Source organism: Halichoerus grypus, chromosome 7, assembly GCF_964656455.1.
Source record: "Halichoerus grypus chromosome 7, mHalGry1.hap1.1, whole genome shotgun sequence".
Lineage (NCBI taxonomy): Eukaryota > Metazoa > Chordata > Mammalia > Carnivora > Phocidae > Halichoerus > Halichoerus grypus.
In genome coordinates, this window is record NC_135718.1 from 135,254,567 (window position 1) to 135,274,570 (window position 20,004).

The following is a 20,004-nucleotide window of genomic DNA, read 5'->3' on the forward strand; positions in this document are numbered from 1 at the left end:
AATAAATAAAATAAATAAAATCTTTGAAATTACAACATGAATGTTTTAATCTGCTTTCTGCCTCCAGATAGTGTGTAATCTTTAGTAGGTCAGACACCTTCTCTATGCCACACTGTTCTCATCTTTTAAAATGAAATGGCTGAGGTGCCTGAGTGGCTCAATTGGTTAAGCGTCTGACTCTTGGCTTTGGCTCAGGTCAAGATCTCAAGATCTCAGGATCATGGGATCCAGCCCTGCATTGGGCTCTTTGCCCAGCGCGGAGTCTACTTCAGATTCCTTCTGTCCCTCCCACTCATGCTCCCTCTCTCTTTAAAATAAATACATCTTTTAAAAAATTTTAAATGAAAGGACTGAGCACTGTAAAAGTTCCCTGTAGAATGGATTCTGATTTGATTCATTGGTTTCTGTAATTAGTGATTGGCAATGTTCGGGAACTTTATAGAGAAAAGGAATTCGAGGCTCATTGAATTTGAACTTTTGTTTTTGAGGAACCATAAAGACATAAGTAATTTTGAACAAACAGCTAATGAAGAGTTGAACAATGTTCTTATCTTTGATAAAGCAGTTGGATATTGTATTAGTCAGGGTTCTCCAGAGAAACAGATTATGTGTATGTTTTCTTATAAGGAATCAGCTCATGGGATTATGGAGGCTGACAAGTCCAAAATGTATACTGCTGATATCCCAGCTCAAATGCTGTCATTCAGGAAGATCCAGTGTTCCAGTAAGAAAGCCATCAGGTAGGAGAATTCTCTTACCTTGGGGGTCAGTCAGCCTTTTACTGTATTCAGGCCTTCAAATGATTGGACAAGGCCCACCCACGTTATGGAGGGCAATGTGCTTTACTCAGTCTACCAATATATATGTTGTTCTCATCCAGAAATACCCTCACAGAAACACCCAGAATAATTTTTGAGGAAATATCTGGACATCTCATGCCCTAGCCCAAGTTGACACATAAAATTAACCATCACAATTTTTTTTCCAGAACTGAGTTGAGCTATGAAAATGCACACAATATGTGTCTCCTAACACAAATTGTACCTCTTTTGATAATTTTTTCAGGATGCTCCAAGAAATATCAGAGATCTGTTGGAAGTGAGGGTGAGGGAAGATGATGGTCTCATCTCTATCTGCTTGGTTACTGGTGCAACACAAGAATGAATTTTTTAAAAAGAATGAAGTACTGGATTTCCAACAGGAAGAAGCAGCAAAGCCTAAGTCAATCAAAACTTTCACACCAGCAAGAATATCTAATGAATAGTCTTTGCCAAGCAAAGAAAAGAAAGGAGGGGGAAAAAGTAAGGCACGTGACAAAACTGGATTTGTTGGTTTGATTGCTCTTTCAGAGTTTGCAATATAGAAACAGAGAAACTACTCATGCTTGTTTTTTTCACCAGCACATTACAAGAAAGAACATGGCTAAATTCCAAATCTGATTATATCAAAAGTATTTTAAAAGGAAGCATGTAATATCTTTTGTCTTCTTCTCTACTGCCTAGAGCCCTCTTCCCCTTCCTCCCCATCTCCCTCCCAACTCCCCCTTGTCTAGCTAATTCTTACTCTTGTTGAAACCTTGAGTTAGAAGGTTTACCTTCTGGTATGCCTTCCCTAATCCTCAAATTCAATCTCGGTTGCCCTCTAATATTTATATTATTCATTGCAGTGCCTGGCATATGATGGGCACATAAAATGTATTGAGTGCAGAAACAAGAGTTTAACTCGCATCATTTAGTGATGAGAGACTGAATATACAAATGGACAATGGCCGGGCTATATATGACAATAGAACTCTGACTCACAACCTCAGCAGCACCAAATCCAGGGAGCCAAACTACAACTCTGCAGCAAACAGCCAAAAAATCAGGACTTGGTTAATGACTGCCAGCTTCCCAGTTTTTGCCCCCACTTGTGCCTTAGGATTAACCAGAGAAAGCCAGATATGCTCCCCAGTCCCATTACATGAGATGTCCTGCCTCCATTTAGCCTGCTTCCAGCTTCCCCGTGGCAACAACTCCAATCAGAGCACACCTGAAGCCTCCTTTTTTTTTTTAATGACAAAACTTTCCCACTCCCATGTCTGCCTTTGAGTTTCTGCCAAAGTGCTAAGTGCTGACTCCCTTACTATAGCGAACTGATAATAAATATCCTCTGTTCTCATTTGGATAGTCTTCGTTTGTTTTTATAGTGGGAAATTATTTTCTGAGTATGGACTGTTTTTCAGTTATAACTGTATCCTTTCTAAAAAATACTATTTTCATTTTATTCTATTTTTGGGGTTACATTTAAAGTTTATTTTTTAGTAATCTCTACACCCAATGTGGGTACAAACTCATGACCCCAAGATTAAGAGTCCCATGCTCTTCTGACTGAGCCAGCCAGGCACCCCTGGGTTACTTTTTAAAAATTAGATTATTTGGGGGTGCCTGGGTGGCTCAGATGGTTAAGCGTCTGCCTTCGGCTCAGGTCATGATCCCGGGGTCCTGGGATCGAGTCCCGCATCGGGCTCCCTGCTAGGCGGGGAGCCTGCTTCTCCCTCTGCCTCTGCCTCTCTCTCTCTCTCTCTGACTCTCATGAATAAATAAATAAAACATTTAAAAAAAAATAGATTATTTGGGAAAACAAAAAAAAAAAATGATTTGGGGAAACATAGGGAAATGCAATGAAATACATAAAGAGCCTATACTAAAATTAATTTACTTTATATCAAGGCAGATAAGCACAAAGACATAAAATATACATGATGACAAGAATTATAAAAAGAAAGGAAAACATCACAATGAAATGTTTTTGCTATTATCACTAAAGAATTTGTATCTTGAAGTTTTATTCATAATAGCAGATTTTTAGTTTGAGAATTATGCAGTTGCTTACTTCTGGAACCCATCTCACATATGCTTAACATCTTTCCACTTGAGTATAGATAACTTCAGGTTCATAACAAAATCATAATCTCTTTCTAAAACATCACATTTTTATTCCAATTCTAAGTAAGAATGATGAAGAGTAATAAGCAATGTGTGTATGCGTATTTGAGATATAATTGACATATAATATTGTATTCGTTTTAAGTTGTACAATACAATAATTTGATATATGTATGTATTGAAACTGTGTGTTCTTAACATTATTTTTTGCAATTTAAAAGGAGATCAGACAACTACTAATGGCTCTAAAACACTTGGCACCTTCTGAAATAGGAATTGCTAGAGGATCTAGTTTGGAGGAGCAAATGATAAAAGGATTATCTTTTCTGAAATGCTAGAGTCAAATACCTTCTTTTCTATGACTTGCAAATTAGAAACAGAGTAGAAATATTAGATTAATTATAATGAGATAATTATACCATATGAACTATTATAATAAAATTATATTATTTTTCAAAAGACTGCTATGAATTTGTTTTAAGGACTGCTAAATTAAAATATTATATTCTGTACTCAAATATAATGAAATAATTCATGCATTTATCATTTATTTATTGAATAGCTACAGCATGCTAGATCCAGTTCTAAAACCTGGGAATCTGGGGTGATCCAAATAGTCGAGGCCCCTGCCTTCATGGAGCTTACCTTCTTTGAGGGAACACAGATAATAAATACAAACAGATGTGTCAAGAGATGACAAATGCTCTGAAGAAAAATAAAGCAGTAAGAGCTATAGGGAGTGCAGGATGTGTTAGCTATTTCATATAATATTATCAGAGAAGACCTCTCTGATAAGCTGCTTCATTATATTAAAAAAAAAAAAGAGCTAGAATGGATTGAAAGGAGTTTGATTAGATGTCTTCCTAAATGATTGCCCTCTTTTCTCCCATATTCTATTGTAGAAACCATTAAATTTTAAATTAGCTAATTCAGTATGAGTAATAAGATCATAATTTTTTTCTCTAAGAATTATCAGCCTACTGTTCTAACCAAATGTTACTACATTTCCAATGTAAATTTATTTATACTGTATTTTGTGGCATTTATTAATTTTGCTATTTTAAATTTTAAATTGTACAAATTTTAAAATGTACAAATTTTTATTTCTGCAACTATAGTGAAAATTTTACAGTTTTTTAAAAATTTTTTTTAGTAATCTCTATACCCATTATGGGGCTCAAACTAATGACCCCGAGATCAAGAGTTTCATGCTCTTCAGACTGAGCCAGCCAGGCGCCCCCAAAACTATAGTTTCTTAAGTAAATTTAGCATTAAACAAAACAAATTTTCTGCCCTTTGGTGCTTTCATTTGCACAGCAAAGGAGACAATAAATACATATATACCTATGTACAAAGTCAGTTGGTGATAAATGTCTCAGAGAAAAATTAAGCAGAGTAAAAGTATTATTTTAGATAAGTTGATCAGGAAAGTCCTCTAAGATTAAAGAGGAATTAGATTAGGTTTAAGGGAATTTGATTAGATGCACTCCTATTGCATTGTTCTCTCACACTTTTGTATCAATCATTACATTATAAAGAGAGATTCGGTGGGACACGACTAAACACTATAGCTTTTTTTTTTTTGAAACACCACTGAAATTTCTCAGTCTTTAGTTTGAATGAAATAATGTTACTAAATTATGAACTTGAATTTACCTACTCGCTATGTGTCTCTATTAAATTTTGCAAGACACATCTTTTATTCATCTGCATCAATAGTTAAAACTCTCCATACTATTAGGTAAATTTTTAGTCTCAAATATGATTAAATTCACCGGTAAAGTTGAAAACATAGTTCCCCCACTCATTCTCTCTCTTTCAATTTATAAGAAAAGTAAGAATAAAAATACAAGTTTAACCTCCCTTTGACAAAAAGAAAATAAGACTGGGCAAAACAACATTAACCTCTCCATAGAGATCGAAAAGAATATTTCAGAATGCAAAGGTTAGGAAACATCGATCACAAAATGCTATTTGTTCAACACCAGATGGCACTCTGAGTTAGTCATAAATTTGTCTAGTGCAAGGCTTACAGACCTTACGGACCTGAGATCTTTAAAAAAGTAATTTGCTCACACTTCAAAAGAAAATATATTTGCTGGTCTTATTATTCCAAGTCTATTGGCCCAAAGACTTAAGAACACACATTTTATGGATATAGAAATGATGTAGAAGGAAGGAAATAATGCTTGGCAAAAAATAAAAAGCTTTTTAGATAAATATTTTCGTTAGAACATACTGGATGCTAATTCTTCAGTAAATTCAGGTGATAAACTTACCACATTTTTAAACAGAAGTTCCCCTAATCTATGGTATATCTTTCATTTCCTTCATAAATACATCCAGGACATACTTACTTCAGGAATATCCTGCTCCCAATTCTTCCGTATAGGTATGTAATACTATCTTGTTTTCCTTCCCCTGGGCTTGGAGCATTTACATATATTTCAACTTGACACTTTAAAATTCTGAATAAATCCTTAAGTAATCCTTTCCATTCTTACTATTTTGGCAGATATTCTACCCAACAAAGGTATTTTTTATTCCTTTAATTCTTGAATTCTTGCCTTCTGAGTATAAAATTTCAAATAACATCAGACACCTCCATTTGTTACTGCTTTTATCCCTTCATTTCTATAAAAAGACAAGATAGGTCCTTGTGATTTAATAAAAAATATATATTTGGGTTTTTAATTTTTTTTTTTAATTTTTAAGGTTTGTTTTTTTTAAGATTTAATTTTTAAGTAATCTCTACACCCATTGTGGAGCTTGAACGCACAAACCCCAGTTTAAGAGCTGCACGCTCCAAGATCTGAGCTAGGCAGGCATGACTATACTTGGTTTTTTGGTCCCTGGCTCCTAAAACCTTTGGTATTTTCTTAGGGATTGAAGAGTGTTGTTATTCATAGCAAGTCTCTTTCCCTGTACCTGTGTTTGTGGTAATGAAGTGATTCTTGATGTCCCTTAGTTTCAAGAGAGGGGCTGGCTATGCTTAAGGAACTTCAGTTCTCCTCCTATCCCCTATCCTTCACTCCTCAGGGGAGGGGAAGGCACTGGTGATTGAGTTCAAGCACCAAGGGCAAATGATTTAATCAATCATGCCTAGCAATGACACTTTGATAAAAACTCCTGAATGACAAGGTTTGGGGGGAGCTTCTGAGTTGGTAAAAACATTGATTTGCCAGGAGGGTGGTGTACCTGAAGGGAGTATGTAAGTTCTGCACCTAACCTTGTCTAACCTTGCCCTATGCATCTCTTCCATTTGCCTGTTCCTGAGTTGTATCCTTCATAATAAAGCTGTAATTGTTAAGGATAGTATTTTCCCAAGTTTAATGAGTTTATCTAGCAAATTATTGAACCTGAGGGTGGGTCATGATAACACCCCAAGTTGTACTTGGCCAGGCAGAAGTGCAGGTAGTCTGGACACCCCATTTGTGGCAGGTGTCGAAGTCGAGGCAGTCTTGTAGGACTGAGCCCTTAACCTGTGGGGTCTGTACTAACTCCAGGTTGTCTGTGTTAGAATGGAATTGAACTGTAGAATACCCAGTTGATATGAGAACATTGGAAGATTGGTTGTTGTTTGGAAAAGCAAACAGTCCTTCTTAAGCCTTCTTGTGAAATCATAACGTTATAATTTTTGTACTTTTGTACTTGTAAAATGAGAAACTCTATAATGATAAAAGGCTTATGATAAATTGCAGTAATTATTTTTTAAAGATTTATTTATTTTAGAGAGGGGGGAGGGGCAGACTCCCCACTGAGCATGGAGCCCAACGCGGGGCTGGATACCACAAACCATGAGATCATGACCTGAACAGAAACCAGGAGTTGGATGCCCAACTGACTGAGCCACCCAGGTGCCCTTCAGTAATGGTTTTAAACTAATGTGATTTTAATTATAGCTGCAGTATATTTGGGAAACAGACATAAGGGAGAGACATTGTTTAGTCTAGAAGAATGCATGGGCACACATAAATTTGTTTTTACCTTTTCAGATGGGGCTATTTAACAGTGATGCCAAAGTAAAAATATGACACATTTTTATGAACCATGAATTTTATACCTTGTTCAAAAAATTGGATAAAAGATAAGAGTTTTATCTCTTATAGGCAGGACCTTGTCTGTATCGTGTGACCAGTGACTGACATAGTAAAGGATGAATGAAGTAATACAGTAAAACAAAAACAGAAAATGAATATAACACAACATTCACAGAATTTTTAACATACCCAAGACTTTAATGAAATATTAGGCTTTCTCCAGCCTAAGTACTGTCATTGTGATAGGCTAAAAAATGGTCCTTCCCCCAAAACATACAGGTCAAATCCCTGGAACTTGTGAATGTTACCTTATTTGGAAAACTGACTCTGCAGATACAATTTAGTGAAGGACCTTGAGATGAGAGCCTCCTGGATTATCCAGGTGTGGACTAAATCTCATCATCAGAGACAGAGGAGAAGGCAATGGGAAGACATGGGCAGAGAGTGAAGTGGTATGGCCACAAGTCAAAGAAGCCAAGGATCACCTGAAGCCACCAGAAGGTAGAAGAAGAAGAAAATGAGTTCTCCTTTATAGTAGCCTCTAGAAGGAACACGGCCCTGCCAGATTTTGGATTTCTAGTTTCCAGAACTGTGAGAAAATAAATTTCTGTTCTTTCAAATCTGTGGTAATTTGTTATAGCAGCCTTAGGATACAATAGCTGACCCTTTAGGGTTCACAATCATGCTCTTTTTAGAAAAGTTTCTTTGAGGGAGAATTTATGAAGGTTCCCATGTGGCTAAGGTCCACAGGTTGGACCCAGTATAGAGGACCTCCCATAAGGGCCATTTCAAGTAGAAGATTTCATAATTTACTGATCTTAAAAGTGTTAAAAAAAAAAAAAAAAAGAAACAACAGGTCCAAAATGGAGTCACTTGTGCTAAATAAGCCCCTGTCACCAAACCGAGACTTAATACCTAAACTAATTGCAGTTTCAGCCTTTCCCAGGAATATAATCTTAATAGGTTAGTTGGGAATTTCCTGGTGAGAACTAGTGAGGTAATCTGCTTGATAGACCTCTTTCTTCCCGAAAGATAGGTGACATTGCCTGAAATAATCCTTTCATTTGTTTATGATGTCCTTGTCCCACCTCCTCTCTGCCTTTTAAAGCCTTCCATTTTGTACAGCATCTTAGAGCTCCTTTCTATTTGGAGATGCTGCCCAATTTATGAATCATTGAATAAAGCCAGTTAGAGCTTCAAATTTACTCAGCTGGATTTTGTTTTTTAACAGTAGCTTTCAACCCTAGGCAGGGGATAAACCTGTTTTGAGGTTAAAAAAAAAAAAAAAAAAAAAAGTATGAGCTTTACTTGACAATTTAAGCAATAAAAAAACAAGTTGAAAGAATATCTAAAGATATGTCAATTTTTTTTAAAAGATTTTATGCATTTATTTGACAGAGAGAGAGCACAAGCAGGGGGATCAGCAGGCAGAGGGAGAGGGAGAAGCAGTCTCCCCTCTGAGCAGAGAGTCTGACGCAGGGCTCGATCCCAGGACCCTGGGACCATGATCCAGCCAAGCGCAGACGCCCAACCGGCTGAGCCACCCGGGCACCCCAAGATATGTCAATGCTTTTAATTGATATCATGTTCAGTCATGAAAAAAAAAGTACAGAACTCATAAGGCTGTATTTAATCGTTTATTCTTGATGTACTTATACTGGCCACCCCCCATTATGTTCCCACCATACACTTGAGTGAACAGCCAGCAGGCATACTTGTTAATGTACTATTATGGACATCAAAATCATGACCAAGAATCAGCACTTCTGTAGCTACCCAATGAAGCTCAAAGAAACTGAAGGTTATGAATATATTATGCTTAATTCAGACATAACACTTTTGTTTGAATAACGTTCTTTGGGGATCCCTTTTAAAAAACCTGTCCAGTGAATTCTGTGCTTAACATAGCCCTGTACTGTATGAAAATTAAATTGTGACATGATTGTTTCACTTCATAATGGCCTTTATTTTGTAAAACTTTACAATAAGGTAAAATTTTATTTCAAAACAAAAATAACAGAGTAAATTTCCTAAATAGCTATCTTTGATTCAAAACAAAACAAAACCCCACAACACTATAGAAAGTTAATTTTGAAGTTAATTTTGAATTTATGAAGAATGACTTCACACCTTTTAGGGTATTTGTTTTTGCAACTAACTTTCATCCTTTTATGAAGTAATGAAACAACTCACTTGAAAATAGAAAAAAAAAAACCGTCAGAAACAGACGTTCTAATTTTGTGATTTGGTAACACGAATCTTAAACTTAGCTAGTTGAATATGAAGGATCATAAAAGGTCTGGATTGTTCTAATAATTGTTTAGAATTTTTAAAATACCGTATTTGCCCTTTGACCTTAACAAATAGATTTCAATGTCCTCAGTAAATAAAGACCTACCCTCCTCAAATAGTGACGCACAAAGGGCTATCATTACTACGAGTGGCACAATGTTGTCCTTAGCACTCAGCTATTTCCACAGCCATGGCAAAAACCCTCTGGGCTAGTTCAAGTTTTATTTTCTAATTTCATTTTTATTTATAAACACAAATTTTGTTTTCCCTGGAATGAATGTTCTACGTTGGATTACTTTTTTCTTTTAATTCTGGATGTAAAATCTAATAGTCCCACGATTTATATGGCTTCTGGATCAGCAGCCTAATTTTAAGATGACATAGTTAGGCTCTTACTTCACCGACAGAAACACCTGTCTGACCGGAAGCTGTGATGACGCTACCTTCTTCATGTAAACATCCCAGGCATTTCGAGTCTTTCTTTCGGACATTTTTTCTTCTCCGTTTCGCCAGAATGTTGGCCACAGTCCCCACGCGCTGTTTCCACGGGCCTGTGGGCCTTTATGGGCGTCCCTAACCCCTAAAGAAACAGGTGCAGGGCGGGGCCGAGCCCTCGAAGCCAGCAGGTGAGGCGTCGGCCCGGACCGCAGCTTAACCACACGCGTGCCGCACTCGCCCCGACTCCGCCCTGGGACCGCCGGGCGCCGGGCCGCCAGCGTCGGGAGGACTCACGCGGCCGCGCCGAGGAGACCGGCGGCGGCTCGGGCAGCCCGGCGGGGCGGGGAGAGGCGGGCCAGGTCGGCTAGGGCCGGGCGTGCGGAGGCACGGCCAGCCGGCGGAGGCGGGCTCTCCCCGGCCGCGGTCGCCGCCCTCTCCGATCGCCGCAACCCCGGCGCTCGGACCATGTCTTGGCGCAGCGCGGCGCTGCTTGGGACGAGGCTGGTTCGGAGCGGGAGCAGTTCGGCGGGCCGGCTCGGCGGGGCAGCAGGAGCTGCGGCCTCTGGGTACGGGGTGCGGCGGGCAGGACACGGGGGGTGGGGGTCGGCGTGGCGCAGAGGCCTCGCAGGGGTCTGGACGGAGCGGTGGGCGCGGGCGCCTCTTTCCCCGGCGCCGGGTGGCCCTGGGTCCAGTGAGCGGAGGGCCCTCGGAGGGCGGCGGGAGCTCAGGAAGGGTGGGGGGCGGTGAATGATGCCCTAAGCGGTTGTGCCTTCTCACGGATCCTGTGACTCTTACGTCGAAAATACCCGAGTCGTGGTACTGGGGAGGCTTGGACCCTCCCCACCCCCCCCGCCCCGGCTAATAAATTGGGATTTCAGATAAACAGCGATTAATTTTCGGTCTTAGTGTATCTCAGATATTGCACGGATTGTACTTAGACTAAACGGTTACTCGCTTTTTATGTGAAGTTCTAATGTAATCGAGCGTTCTGCATTTTTATTTACTAAACCTGGCAACCCTACCGCAGGAAGTGAAGGGGACGCTTCCTACTAAATGGCCCAGGCTTTGAGGATGGGGACTGTGACTTACTCATGTAGATGTCGCCTCTGGCTAGACCGAGGATTGCTTTCCCTGTGCTTCCCCGCTTCCAGTACCAGGCCTGCGGTGGAGGACCCGCTGCCTGGGCTGATGCTGTGCCGCCCTCGGGCCCGAGCCTGTGCTCCACGGTGGTTCTGCCAGTTCGAATGTCTGTGCCTGCCCCTGTGCGTCCATCCCTCTGTCTTGGAGTCTCTTCCTTCCTACTTGGTTTGGTAACTCTGATCAGTTCTGCCAGACTGTAGGAACTGCTAATTATCTTTCTATTCTAAGCTGGTGACCCACTCAGGAAGGTGCTGACCACGTGGTGTTACCTATTTGACTGACAGGTCCTTGAGCCCCTGACGTGTTTTTCCAATGATGTGTATCCCTGGGGCATTGAGCATTTCGCCTACTTAGTATATAGGAAGCGCTCCATAAATCTGGCATGGCTGATGGTACATCAGTGTTGAAGTGAAACGTTTCTTGTGCGCTTCTCTGTTGATGTCTCTTTCCTTACTAGGTAATAACTTTTGCCAAGCTCAACCAGAATTGAAGGAGAAAGGTGCTTTCCAGAAACTTTTTCTTTTATTTGGGAGGGTAGGGGGTGATATTTCAGATGCACCTCCTACCTCCTCTCACTGCCCAAGATAACTTGGGGATGAAGGTTCTACTGGAACTCCTGCTTCAGTAGTAAATATTGTGGTAGATGGTTTGGGGATGACGGTTAGATGTTGGACCAGAGATGAAAAGGACTTGTTTTCTTAGTTGATAAACCAAATAGGCTGCTGATTTATTACACCAAAACAAGTTCTTGTTGCCAGGCCATGCCGATTAACATTTCTGTTTGTTTGTTTGTTTGTTTACGCTCCAGGAACTCAGCCTGCTTTTTTTCTTAACACACAACCTCTGCCCTCCACCTAAGTTGGTTGCAGTCTCCCTAGCATACTACTCCTAACCCCTTCCTAAGTACACAAGCCCTTTTTGTTTTAAAGATTTCCTTACCGACTATTGGGAAGTAAGGAATAATAGACTGTGAACATTGGGGAGTTCTAATGTTGTAATATTCCCTTGGAGTAGTTCCTGCCTCTAACTCTTTGTAATTACTGAAGGTGATGTTTGTTACAGCATCCTTATTCTAAGTGTGTGGGCATGGCTGTGTAGATCAGCCACTCATCATCCAAGGATAAAATGTAAAAAATCCATTTAATTTCTTTTTTTTAAGTAAGTTCTACACCCAATGTGGGGCTCAAATTCATAGCCCTGAGATCAAGAGTCACATGCTCTACCAACTATGCCAGCTAGGTGCCCCCAACATTTAAATTTTAAATGCACTCAAAATGAATGAATGAAGTGTTTGCAAGGAGAAGTTTTTCTATCAAAACTTGAATTTGGAACATAATCATAAGGAGACTATTTTTGGAAATATTTGAAACTTCAATTCTTTATCTTAAGATATTCTCTTAATCTTTAGATATTCAAGAAATTCTCTTTTGAAGCCCATATTATTCTGATTCTTTTCTAAGATTTGTAATTTTGCTCTAACTAGTTTGCATCAGGATGTTGTATATGGTTTGGACAATGCAATAGGGCCTGGCTGATCAAGAAAGATAAAGTGGATGGGGAAAACTCTAGGGGTAGGCAGAGAGATTCGATGATATAAAACTGGTCAATACTTTAGTGAATATATTCCTGTTACAATAAATGCCTCCTTTTACAAGCTCCCAACAGCTGGGTTTTAGATAATACATACCTAGAGGGTCCCTGTAATCAGGAAATGATACTAATAGTGTTAAACGTTATTGAACATTTACTGTGATCAAGGCACTGTTTTGCTTTCTATCATTTCATTTAATCTTCATAAAACCCTTTGAGGTGGGTGTGACTATTATTCCTACCTTACGGATTGGGAAACTTAGAGCTATGAATGTTGTGGTTGACATACCTTAGTTTCCTTAAAATCTTTGAATTTTTGTAGGTTCTCTGTGTCATAGCATGTTCATGGAGATTTGGCATATTTTAATATGAAAATGGAAGCTTTTTTTAAACTAATGGTCAGGTTAAGGTCAATCATTAGGACAGTCTATTCGAAATTTGGTGTTCGGAAATAAGAGTGTGCCAGGCTTTAAACACAGTAAATGTAGTTTTACCAAATAATTAAGGACATTGGGAGGCTAGAGAAGCATACAGTCCCTTTTGGTTATTTTTGGACTAATAATAAGTAAAACTTTTTTCTATTTCATAGATTTGTATATATATTTGCATATCAGGTTTTCTTCACATGGATCTCATTTGCTATATTATCATTAATGATTATTTTTAATGTTTAAAGCTGCACTGCCTTTTAAAATTCTTTTTAGGATGGGGAGCAACACATCATCATCTTTGGGGAAGTCAGCAACTGTTCCTGTGAATCAGATTCAAGTGAGTGATGTGGGAGACATAGGAGAAACCTTTCTTCTGTAGAAAAAGAACTGTGTTTTACACATTTAATATGCTTATTCATTATCCAGCCTGACGTAGTTCAGCAAATGAATTACTAAATGTATACTTTAAAATCTGCTATCAAAATAATCCATGTGACAGAAAAGTTCTAGATCATACTGACAGTCAAAATTTATGAGATTTATTATTAACGGAGTCTTTACTCCCTCTAAGTTGGGTCTGTGAGGTTAGCTCTTCCTTTCCCTCAGACCTACCTCAGGTATCCTGTTGATACCAGTCAAGCTGCTCTTAGCCAGGGATACTGTTTGATTTTGGCCTGGGAAGCTGCTTAACAGCTTTCTCCCCTAACACAGAACTTAGTATGCTGTAGTTACTCTATAAATGATCCTCTCAGGGACACCCATGTGCTGCTGGGTACTGTTTTCCTCTCTTTCACTGCAAAACCCAGTTCATTCTGCCTCAGAAAAACTTCTCTCGTATGTTTTTCTTCCCTTGCGGTCTACAAGACGTACTCATGTTTTCCTTTCTCTGTTCTTTTTTGTTTCTAAATATATGAATGTCCAGGTCCTTCAAGAGATTCTGAATAGATAAGTAGCACCCAAGCATCTGTCTAAGAGAAGTTTTTCTGAGGCAGAATGAACTGGGTTTTGCAGTGAAAGAGAGGAAAACAGTACCCAGCACCACCAACCACCACCACATACATAACATTTCTGCCTTTAATTTATTTGGCTAAGAAAGTATTCACTCACAGCTGATGAATGTAACAGCAATGCTAGAAACCTATTGTGAGGGAATTCCTCTTTAAAACAAGAATACAAAATGATGAAAATTTAGCAAGGTTGAGCTCGAGAGAAGGTGAGAAGGATTGTTCGAGACACTCTGGCACTGTCATCTTGAGTTTCAACTCACTTTGGAATCTCTTCATCAGTGTTTTTACTGCATATCAGCACCCAGGATGCTCAGCTCTCTCTACACGATGGCCTCAGTGTGCCTATAACCTGAGGTGGCATGGTGGAGGAGAGAGCACTGGCTTTGGTGTTGGGACAGGTTGGGTTAAATCCTAGTGTTGTGAACTTCTCAGCCTCAGTTTTCTCATCTATAAAATGGATTCATGCATACATCTCTGGTATGGCTGGCTTTCTCCGAGACAGACTTCTATACTGAATATTATGAGTAATTAGAAGAGAAAGCATAAAAATAGACCAACTTGCAGAGAGCTAGACTGTGCCTTAAAAACCCTTCTGACACCCAAGGATGGATGTAACTTTAGAATTACTTTGCCTGGGTACTCTACTTTCTGATTTTTGGCTTTCATCTTGAAGGTGTTGCTTATGACCCACATAAGAACAACTTAGACAGATGCTTGGGTGCTACTTATCTATTCAGAATCTCTTGAAGGACCTGGACATTCATATATTTAGAAACAAAAAAGAAAACAAATTTTACAAGCAATGCAGATGCATAGCAAAATCTCATAGTCTTTGTGATAAAGGCCTGGAGAGTAGTTTCCAAACCGGGTTGATACTAGAATAATCTGGGAAGTTAAAAAAAACAAAAACAGTTTCTGACTTCTGCCTGAAACCAACCCCCCCTTTTTTTTTTTAAAGATTTTATTTGTTTATTTGAGACACAGAGATACAGCGAGAGAGGGAACACAAGCAGGGGGAATGGGAGAGGGAGAAGCAGGCTTCCCGCTGAGCAGGGAGCCCGACGTAGGGCTCGATCCGAGGACCCTGGGACCATGACCCGAGCTGAAGGCAGACGCTTAACGACTGAGCCACCCAGGTGCCCTGCCTGAAACCCTTTGAATCAGCATTTCTGGTAGTAGCTTTTCCAGGAACAACAATATAAGAATGCCTTAGCAATACTGTCATGACAATGACAGTTTTTTTTAACTATAAAGATATATAGGAAGGGGTGGAAGTTGAGGGGGTAAGCTGTTGTTTATACCTGGATCAATGAAAGCCTTACATGTTAAATAAATCATATATCAGTCCTCACCATTAAAAGTTAAGGAAGGTAAGGAGTTAACTCCTAAACACCTACTGAGTATTTAAGAGGCAATGTAACAGAGTTTAAGTGCCTGGACTGTAGAATCAGACTTGCCTGGGCTCAAATCTCAGCTTTCCAGTTCTTATTAGGACTATGAGTAAGTCACTTATCTTCTTATGTGCCTCACTTTCCCCATTTGTAGAGTAGAGATAATAATAAGACCTATCTCAGGATTATAGTGAGGTTTACATGAGCTAGTAAAGGTCAGATGTTAAGAATTGTGTCTGGCACACAGAGATGTTTGCTGTATATGAATTGGCTGTGATTATTGTTATCACTTCATGCCAACTTTGCATCTGTTACATCCTTTTTTCCTAAAAACATCCCTTTTAAATGAATAATAATATTCTTAATCTGCAAATGAGAAAATAGATGATGGAGACTTAGTTTGAACACTGAATCATGAGACTCCAGAATCCATCCCGTTTCCACTATAATAATGATTTCTTTCCAGAAGGTAATGTCTAGAATTAAAAAAAATTTTTTGTTTGTTTATTTGACTTCAGGAAACAATTTCTGATAATTGTGTGGTGATTTTCTCAAAAACATCTTGTTCTTACTGTACAATGGCAAAAAAACTTTTCCATGACATGAATGTTAAGTATAAAGTGGTGGAATTGGACATGCTTGAATATGGAAGTCAATTTCAAGATGCTCTCTACAAAATGACTGGTGAAAAAACTGTAAGTGTATCCTCTATGGTGCTTTTCCTCCAAATAGGTGGTACCTGGGTCACCTAGAGCCTAGACGCTTATGTAAAGTGAGCCAGGCGTTCTGTCTGTCTCATGAGAGACAGAGAGAGACTCTGAGAATCCTTTTTGGATAAAGAAATGGCAGATCTGGGAACAAGATTCAGAGACATGGAAACAGCAGAATTCATTCATTTTATTTTTATTCTTGCCATATGTGCGTGCGTGCGTGTATGTGTGTGTGTTTTGACTAGGAGAGTGGGGTGATGGTGTTGTCATGAGTGCTTGTCTGTGAATCTTTAAGATCCTCCTGGAGCTCTTCTCAAGGTGAAATCCTTCCTCCCTTTACTTGAACAGTACAGACCATGGGTCAGTCTTCAGTTACTGTGCTAATAGGAGTGCTTTAGTTCTTCATATTTTTAGATTCCTGAAATTTGTCCAACCATATGCATTTTTTCAGCGAAATGCATTATCGGGAAAATATATAATGTTGCCATTTTCCTTCTTGTTTTAATGTGCATGGAAGATGTTTATAAACAGTAATTACAGACTGTATTCTTTTACCTTTTATATGCCATAGCAATTAGAAGGAAAGGCTTGAGTGTCAGATTGCCCTGGATTTAAATCCTACCTGTCATTTGCTATCATTGTGATTTTGGACAAGTTCCTGTGCCTCATTTCCCTCCAAAATAAGGCTAAAATTAGTACCTACCTCAAGGGTTGTAAAGATTTAAGTACTTTGTGGAAGAGCTTAGTCTGGTGCCTGGCCCATAAAAGTACCCAGAGTATGAGCATCTATTACTATTATGTGAAAGGTCTTAATAACTTCTGACGATAGAGTGACAGCTCATCTTTTGTTTATCCAACAGGTACCAAGAATATTTATCAATGGAACTTTTATTGGAGGTGCAACTGACACTCATAGGCTTCACAAAGAAGGGAAATTGCTTCCACTAGTTCATCAGTGTTATTTAAAAAAAAGTAAGAGGAAAGAATTTTAGTTATGTAGGTGCTTATAACCTTGCTAGTAAAATGTCAGTGATTTAAAGTGATAATGCCTGATAATGCCTTTTAAATGTTTGAGGATGTTTTAAATATGTAAATTATCTTCCTGAAAAAGTTGTAAAACTAATAATAAATTGCTGTGGAAATCTCTTCTTCCTACTTGCCAATTCTTGACCAAAGGAGATGATATTTAAAACTACAGGAGTGAGAAATTGTATCAAAAGGAAAGAATGTTTTATTAATAATTCATATATGAATTTCACAGCCAAGAGCTAGAAGGTAAGCATTTGGGATTATTTATTCTGTGTAATATTCAGAAGGAGTTGACTCCTTACCTTTTATGGCTTTCAGTGGTGAGGACTGATTTGTGATTTCTTTTTAAAATGGAAGGTTCTCAGGGACGCCTGGGTGGCTTAGTCGGTTAAAATGGAAGGTTCTCCCATATGTAGCTGTCAACTCAGTAGGGATATCCTTGTACTGTATTGTGACAAATCTTCACACTTTGTACTTCTAGAGTAAGAGAAGTATATTAAATTTGTAGGATGGAATGAAATTTATTTCAGAGAAACCAAATTACTCCTTTAATGTCTTAGTAGTTCCAGAGAATGGAACTGTATGTAAGGGGCAGAAATTAAAAGGAGGAAGATTTCAGCATTGTATGAAGATGAACTTTTGAAATAGTTCAGAAATGTACTTGAATTTTATTGTGAGGTGGAAAGTTCTGCTTTCCAAAATGTGTCGAAAGGCTGTTGGAAACATTCCATAAGAGAGCCAAGTATTGGGTGGGAGGTTAGACTGTCCTTAAAGTAATTTCTGATGTAGATATTCTTCAGTTCTTTGACTGATTCAAACTGATCTTATCTCAGATAAACTTAGCAAACAAGATTTAGTCTATAGGAAGTCTTATTTTAGAATAATTAAAAATAGGGGCGCCTGGGTGTCTCAGTTGGTTAAGCGTCTGCCTTCAGCTCAGGTCATGATCCCGGGGTCCTGGGATCGAGTCCTGCATTGGGCTCTCTGCTCAGTGGGGGGCCTGCTTCTCCCTCATCCTCTGCTGCTCCCCCTGCTTGTGCTGTCTCACTCTCTGTCAAATAAATAAATAAAATCTTAAAAAAAATAGAATAATTAAAAATATTTTGGATACTTGATTAATCACACCCCTATTTCAGACTTCTTATCAACAAGAATTTTTTAAGTGCACTTCCTAGGAAGCATTTTCCTAGCTGATCCCACAGAGTCACTAGGGCAGATTGCTAGATGCTAGTTACAGAAAACTTCCTCAAAGGTGGGAGGACAATGCATTTTAAGTGAAGTGCTTCTGCTTTCTGGTCAAGATGGACCAAGGAATCGGGGACAGTTCTGCAGGAGACAGCTGGTGGCTTTTTTGGCCATATGCCATCAATGATGCTTCATACATGGATTTATTAAACTGCCATTAGGAGACCTTGGTAAAGCAAGAATTTGAATTATTTCATTCTCATGTGGTAAATTAGAACACTGGAATGGAACAGAATGGCATGTCCTTTAGTCCTTTATTTTGCATTGTGCCAATGAGAAATTTTTTTTTTTTTTTTTAAAGTTTTATTTATTTATCAGAGAGAGAATGGGAGACAGAGAGCATGAGAGGGGGAGGGTCAGAGGGAGAAGCAGACTCCCCGCTGAGCAGGGAGCCCGATGCGGGACTCGATCCTGGGACTCCAGGATCACGACCCGAGCCGAAGGCAGTCGCCCAATCAACTGAGCCACCCAGGCGCCCCAGCCAATGAGAAATTTTAGATGCTTGCTATGTTCTCTCTTCCATCTGGATGTTCCTCCTATGTCCTTTTATAATAAACTTGTAATCTAGTAAGTAAAATGTTTCTCTGAGTTCTGTGAGCCATTCTAGCAAATCAGTCATTGCAGGGTCCTTGGAACCCTTAATCTATAGCTGGTCAGTCAGAATAACAGGTGACAACCTGGATTTCAGATTGGTGCCTGAAGCAGGGTTTGAGGGGCAGTCTTGTAGGACTGACCAGCTGCCCTGACATGCCCATCCCAGATAACCAATACTTACTTAGTTTTAACTAAAAGGAGCTAGTTACAAAGCCTAGGGTTAAGGGGGGAGGGATTTGGATAGGGACTAAACAAACCACTAAATCCTCAGTGAAAGAAAATCATCCCTAGTACTTAAACAGGGATTAATACCTATCAAGACAGAAAAGTGTTCAAAACACAAATCACACTTAACTGGGTGTGACCAGTAGGTAGCTGAATCTCTTGGAACGATAAATTCCTTTTTATAAAATACGGATACCATCTTCCTTAGTATTTATTTTGGGAAATGGAAATAATGTAAATCACACCGCATGGTGCTTAGTATAGACAGTAGACTTTTCAATATGTAATGGCTGTTATAATCACAATGGCTCAGAAGTATGTATGGTTTTCTTGTGGACCCATCAGGATTTTCCAGCGTCCTAGTTAAGATTTTAGGGGGGGTAGATTTCCATTTCTTCTCTCTTCCCATGTCTTAGCTTGGGCTGTTATAGCAAATTACCATAGACTGGATGGTTGAGACAAGAAATATCTATTTCTCAAATTTCTGGAGGCTGGGAAGGCCAAGATCAGGGTGCCTGCTAATTTGGTTTTTGGTGTGGGCCCGCTTCCTGGTTTGCAGATGGCCATCTTCTGTGTCTCCACGTGGCAGCAGAGAGAGAAAGCAAGCTCTGTTGTCTCTTCTTACAAAGGCACTAAACCATCACGGGGGCTCCACCCTCACGACCTAATTACCTTCCTAAGGGCCCCATCATCAAATACCATCACACTAGAAATCAGGGTTTAACATACAAACTTTGGGGAGACATTTACTCCGGAACACTGTATCTTACAGCTTGATAAAAGTATAATACAGGTCTAAGGCAAAACTAGGTATAAGTTGTCTCCGCAGCTGTTTTTCTGGAACCAAAGGCTAGAAAGACGAGAATGGTGATGTTTAAGAAAAGGTAATGTTACCTTTTTTTTCAGTCTATTTAATTTTTAATGTTGAGATTTGGAAGATAAGCT

General features: G+C 39.2%; 2 protein-coding genes across 3 annotated transcripts in view; both read left to right on the top strand.

Annotated features, from left to right (window-relative positions):
* Window positions 1–9,740: 9,740 nt before the first annotated feature.
* UCHL5 (ubiquitin C-terminal hydrolase L5) overlaps window positions 9,741–20,004 on the top strand; it is an 82,662-nt gene continuing 72,398 nt past the window's right edge. The window contains exon 1 of the mRNA XM_036084185.2: window positions 9,741–9,885. The gene's annotated coding sequence lies outside the window, so the exon portion shown is untranslated. The remainder of the gene's footprint in view (window positions 9,886–20,004) is intronic.
* On the top strand, window positions 9,757–17,111 carry GLRX2 (glutaredoxin 2). Of its 2 annotated transcripts, none has more exons than XM_078078354.1 (4): window positions 9,757–9,885; window positions 13,132–13,195; window positions 15,775–15,951; window positions 16,827–17,111. In XM_078078354.1, the coding sequence occupies exons 2-4, from the start codon at window positions 13,133–13,135 to the stop codon at window positions 16,956–16,958; spliced, it is 372 nt and encodes a 123-aa protein (XP_077934480.1). In that variant the 5' UTR covers window positions 9,757–9,885; window position 13,132; the 3' UTR covers window positions 16,959–17,111. The 2 variants fall into 2 exon arrangements, with proteins under 2 accessions (XP_077934480.1, XP_077934479.1); XM_078078353.1 differs by lacking the exon at window positions 9,757–9,885 and adding an exon at window positions 9,988–10,263.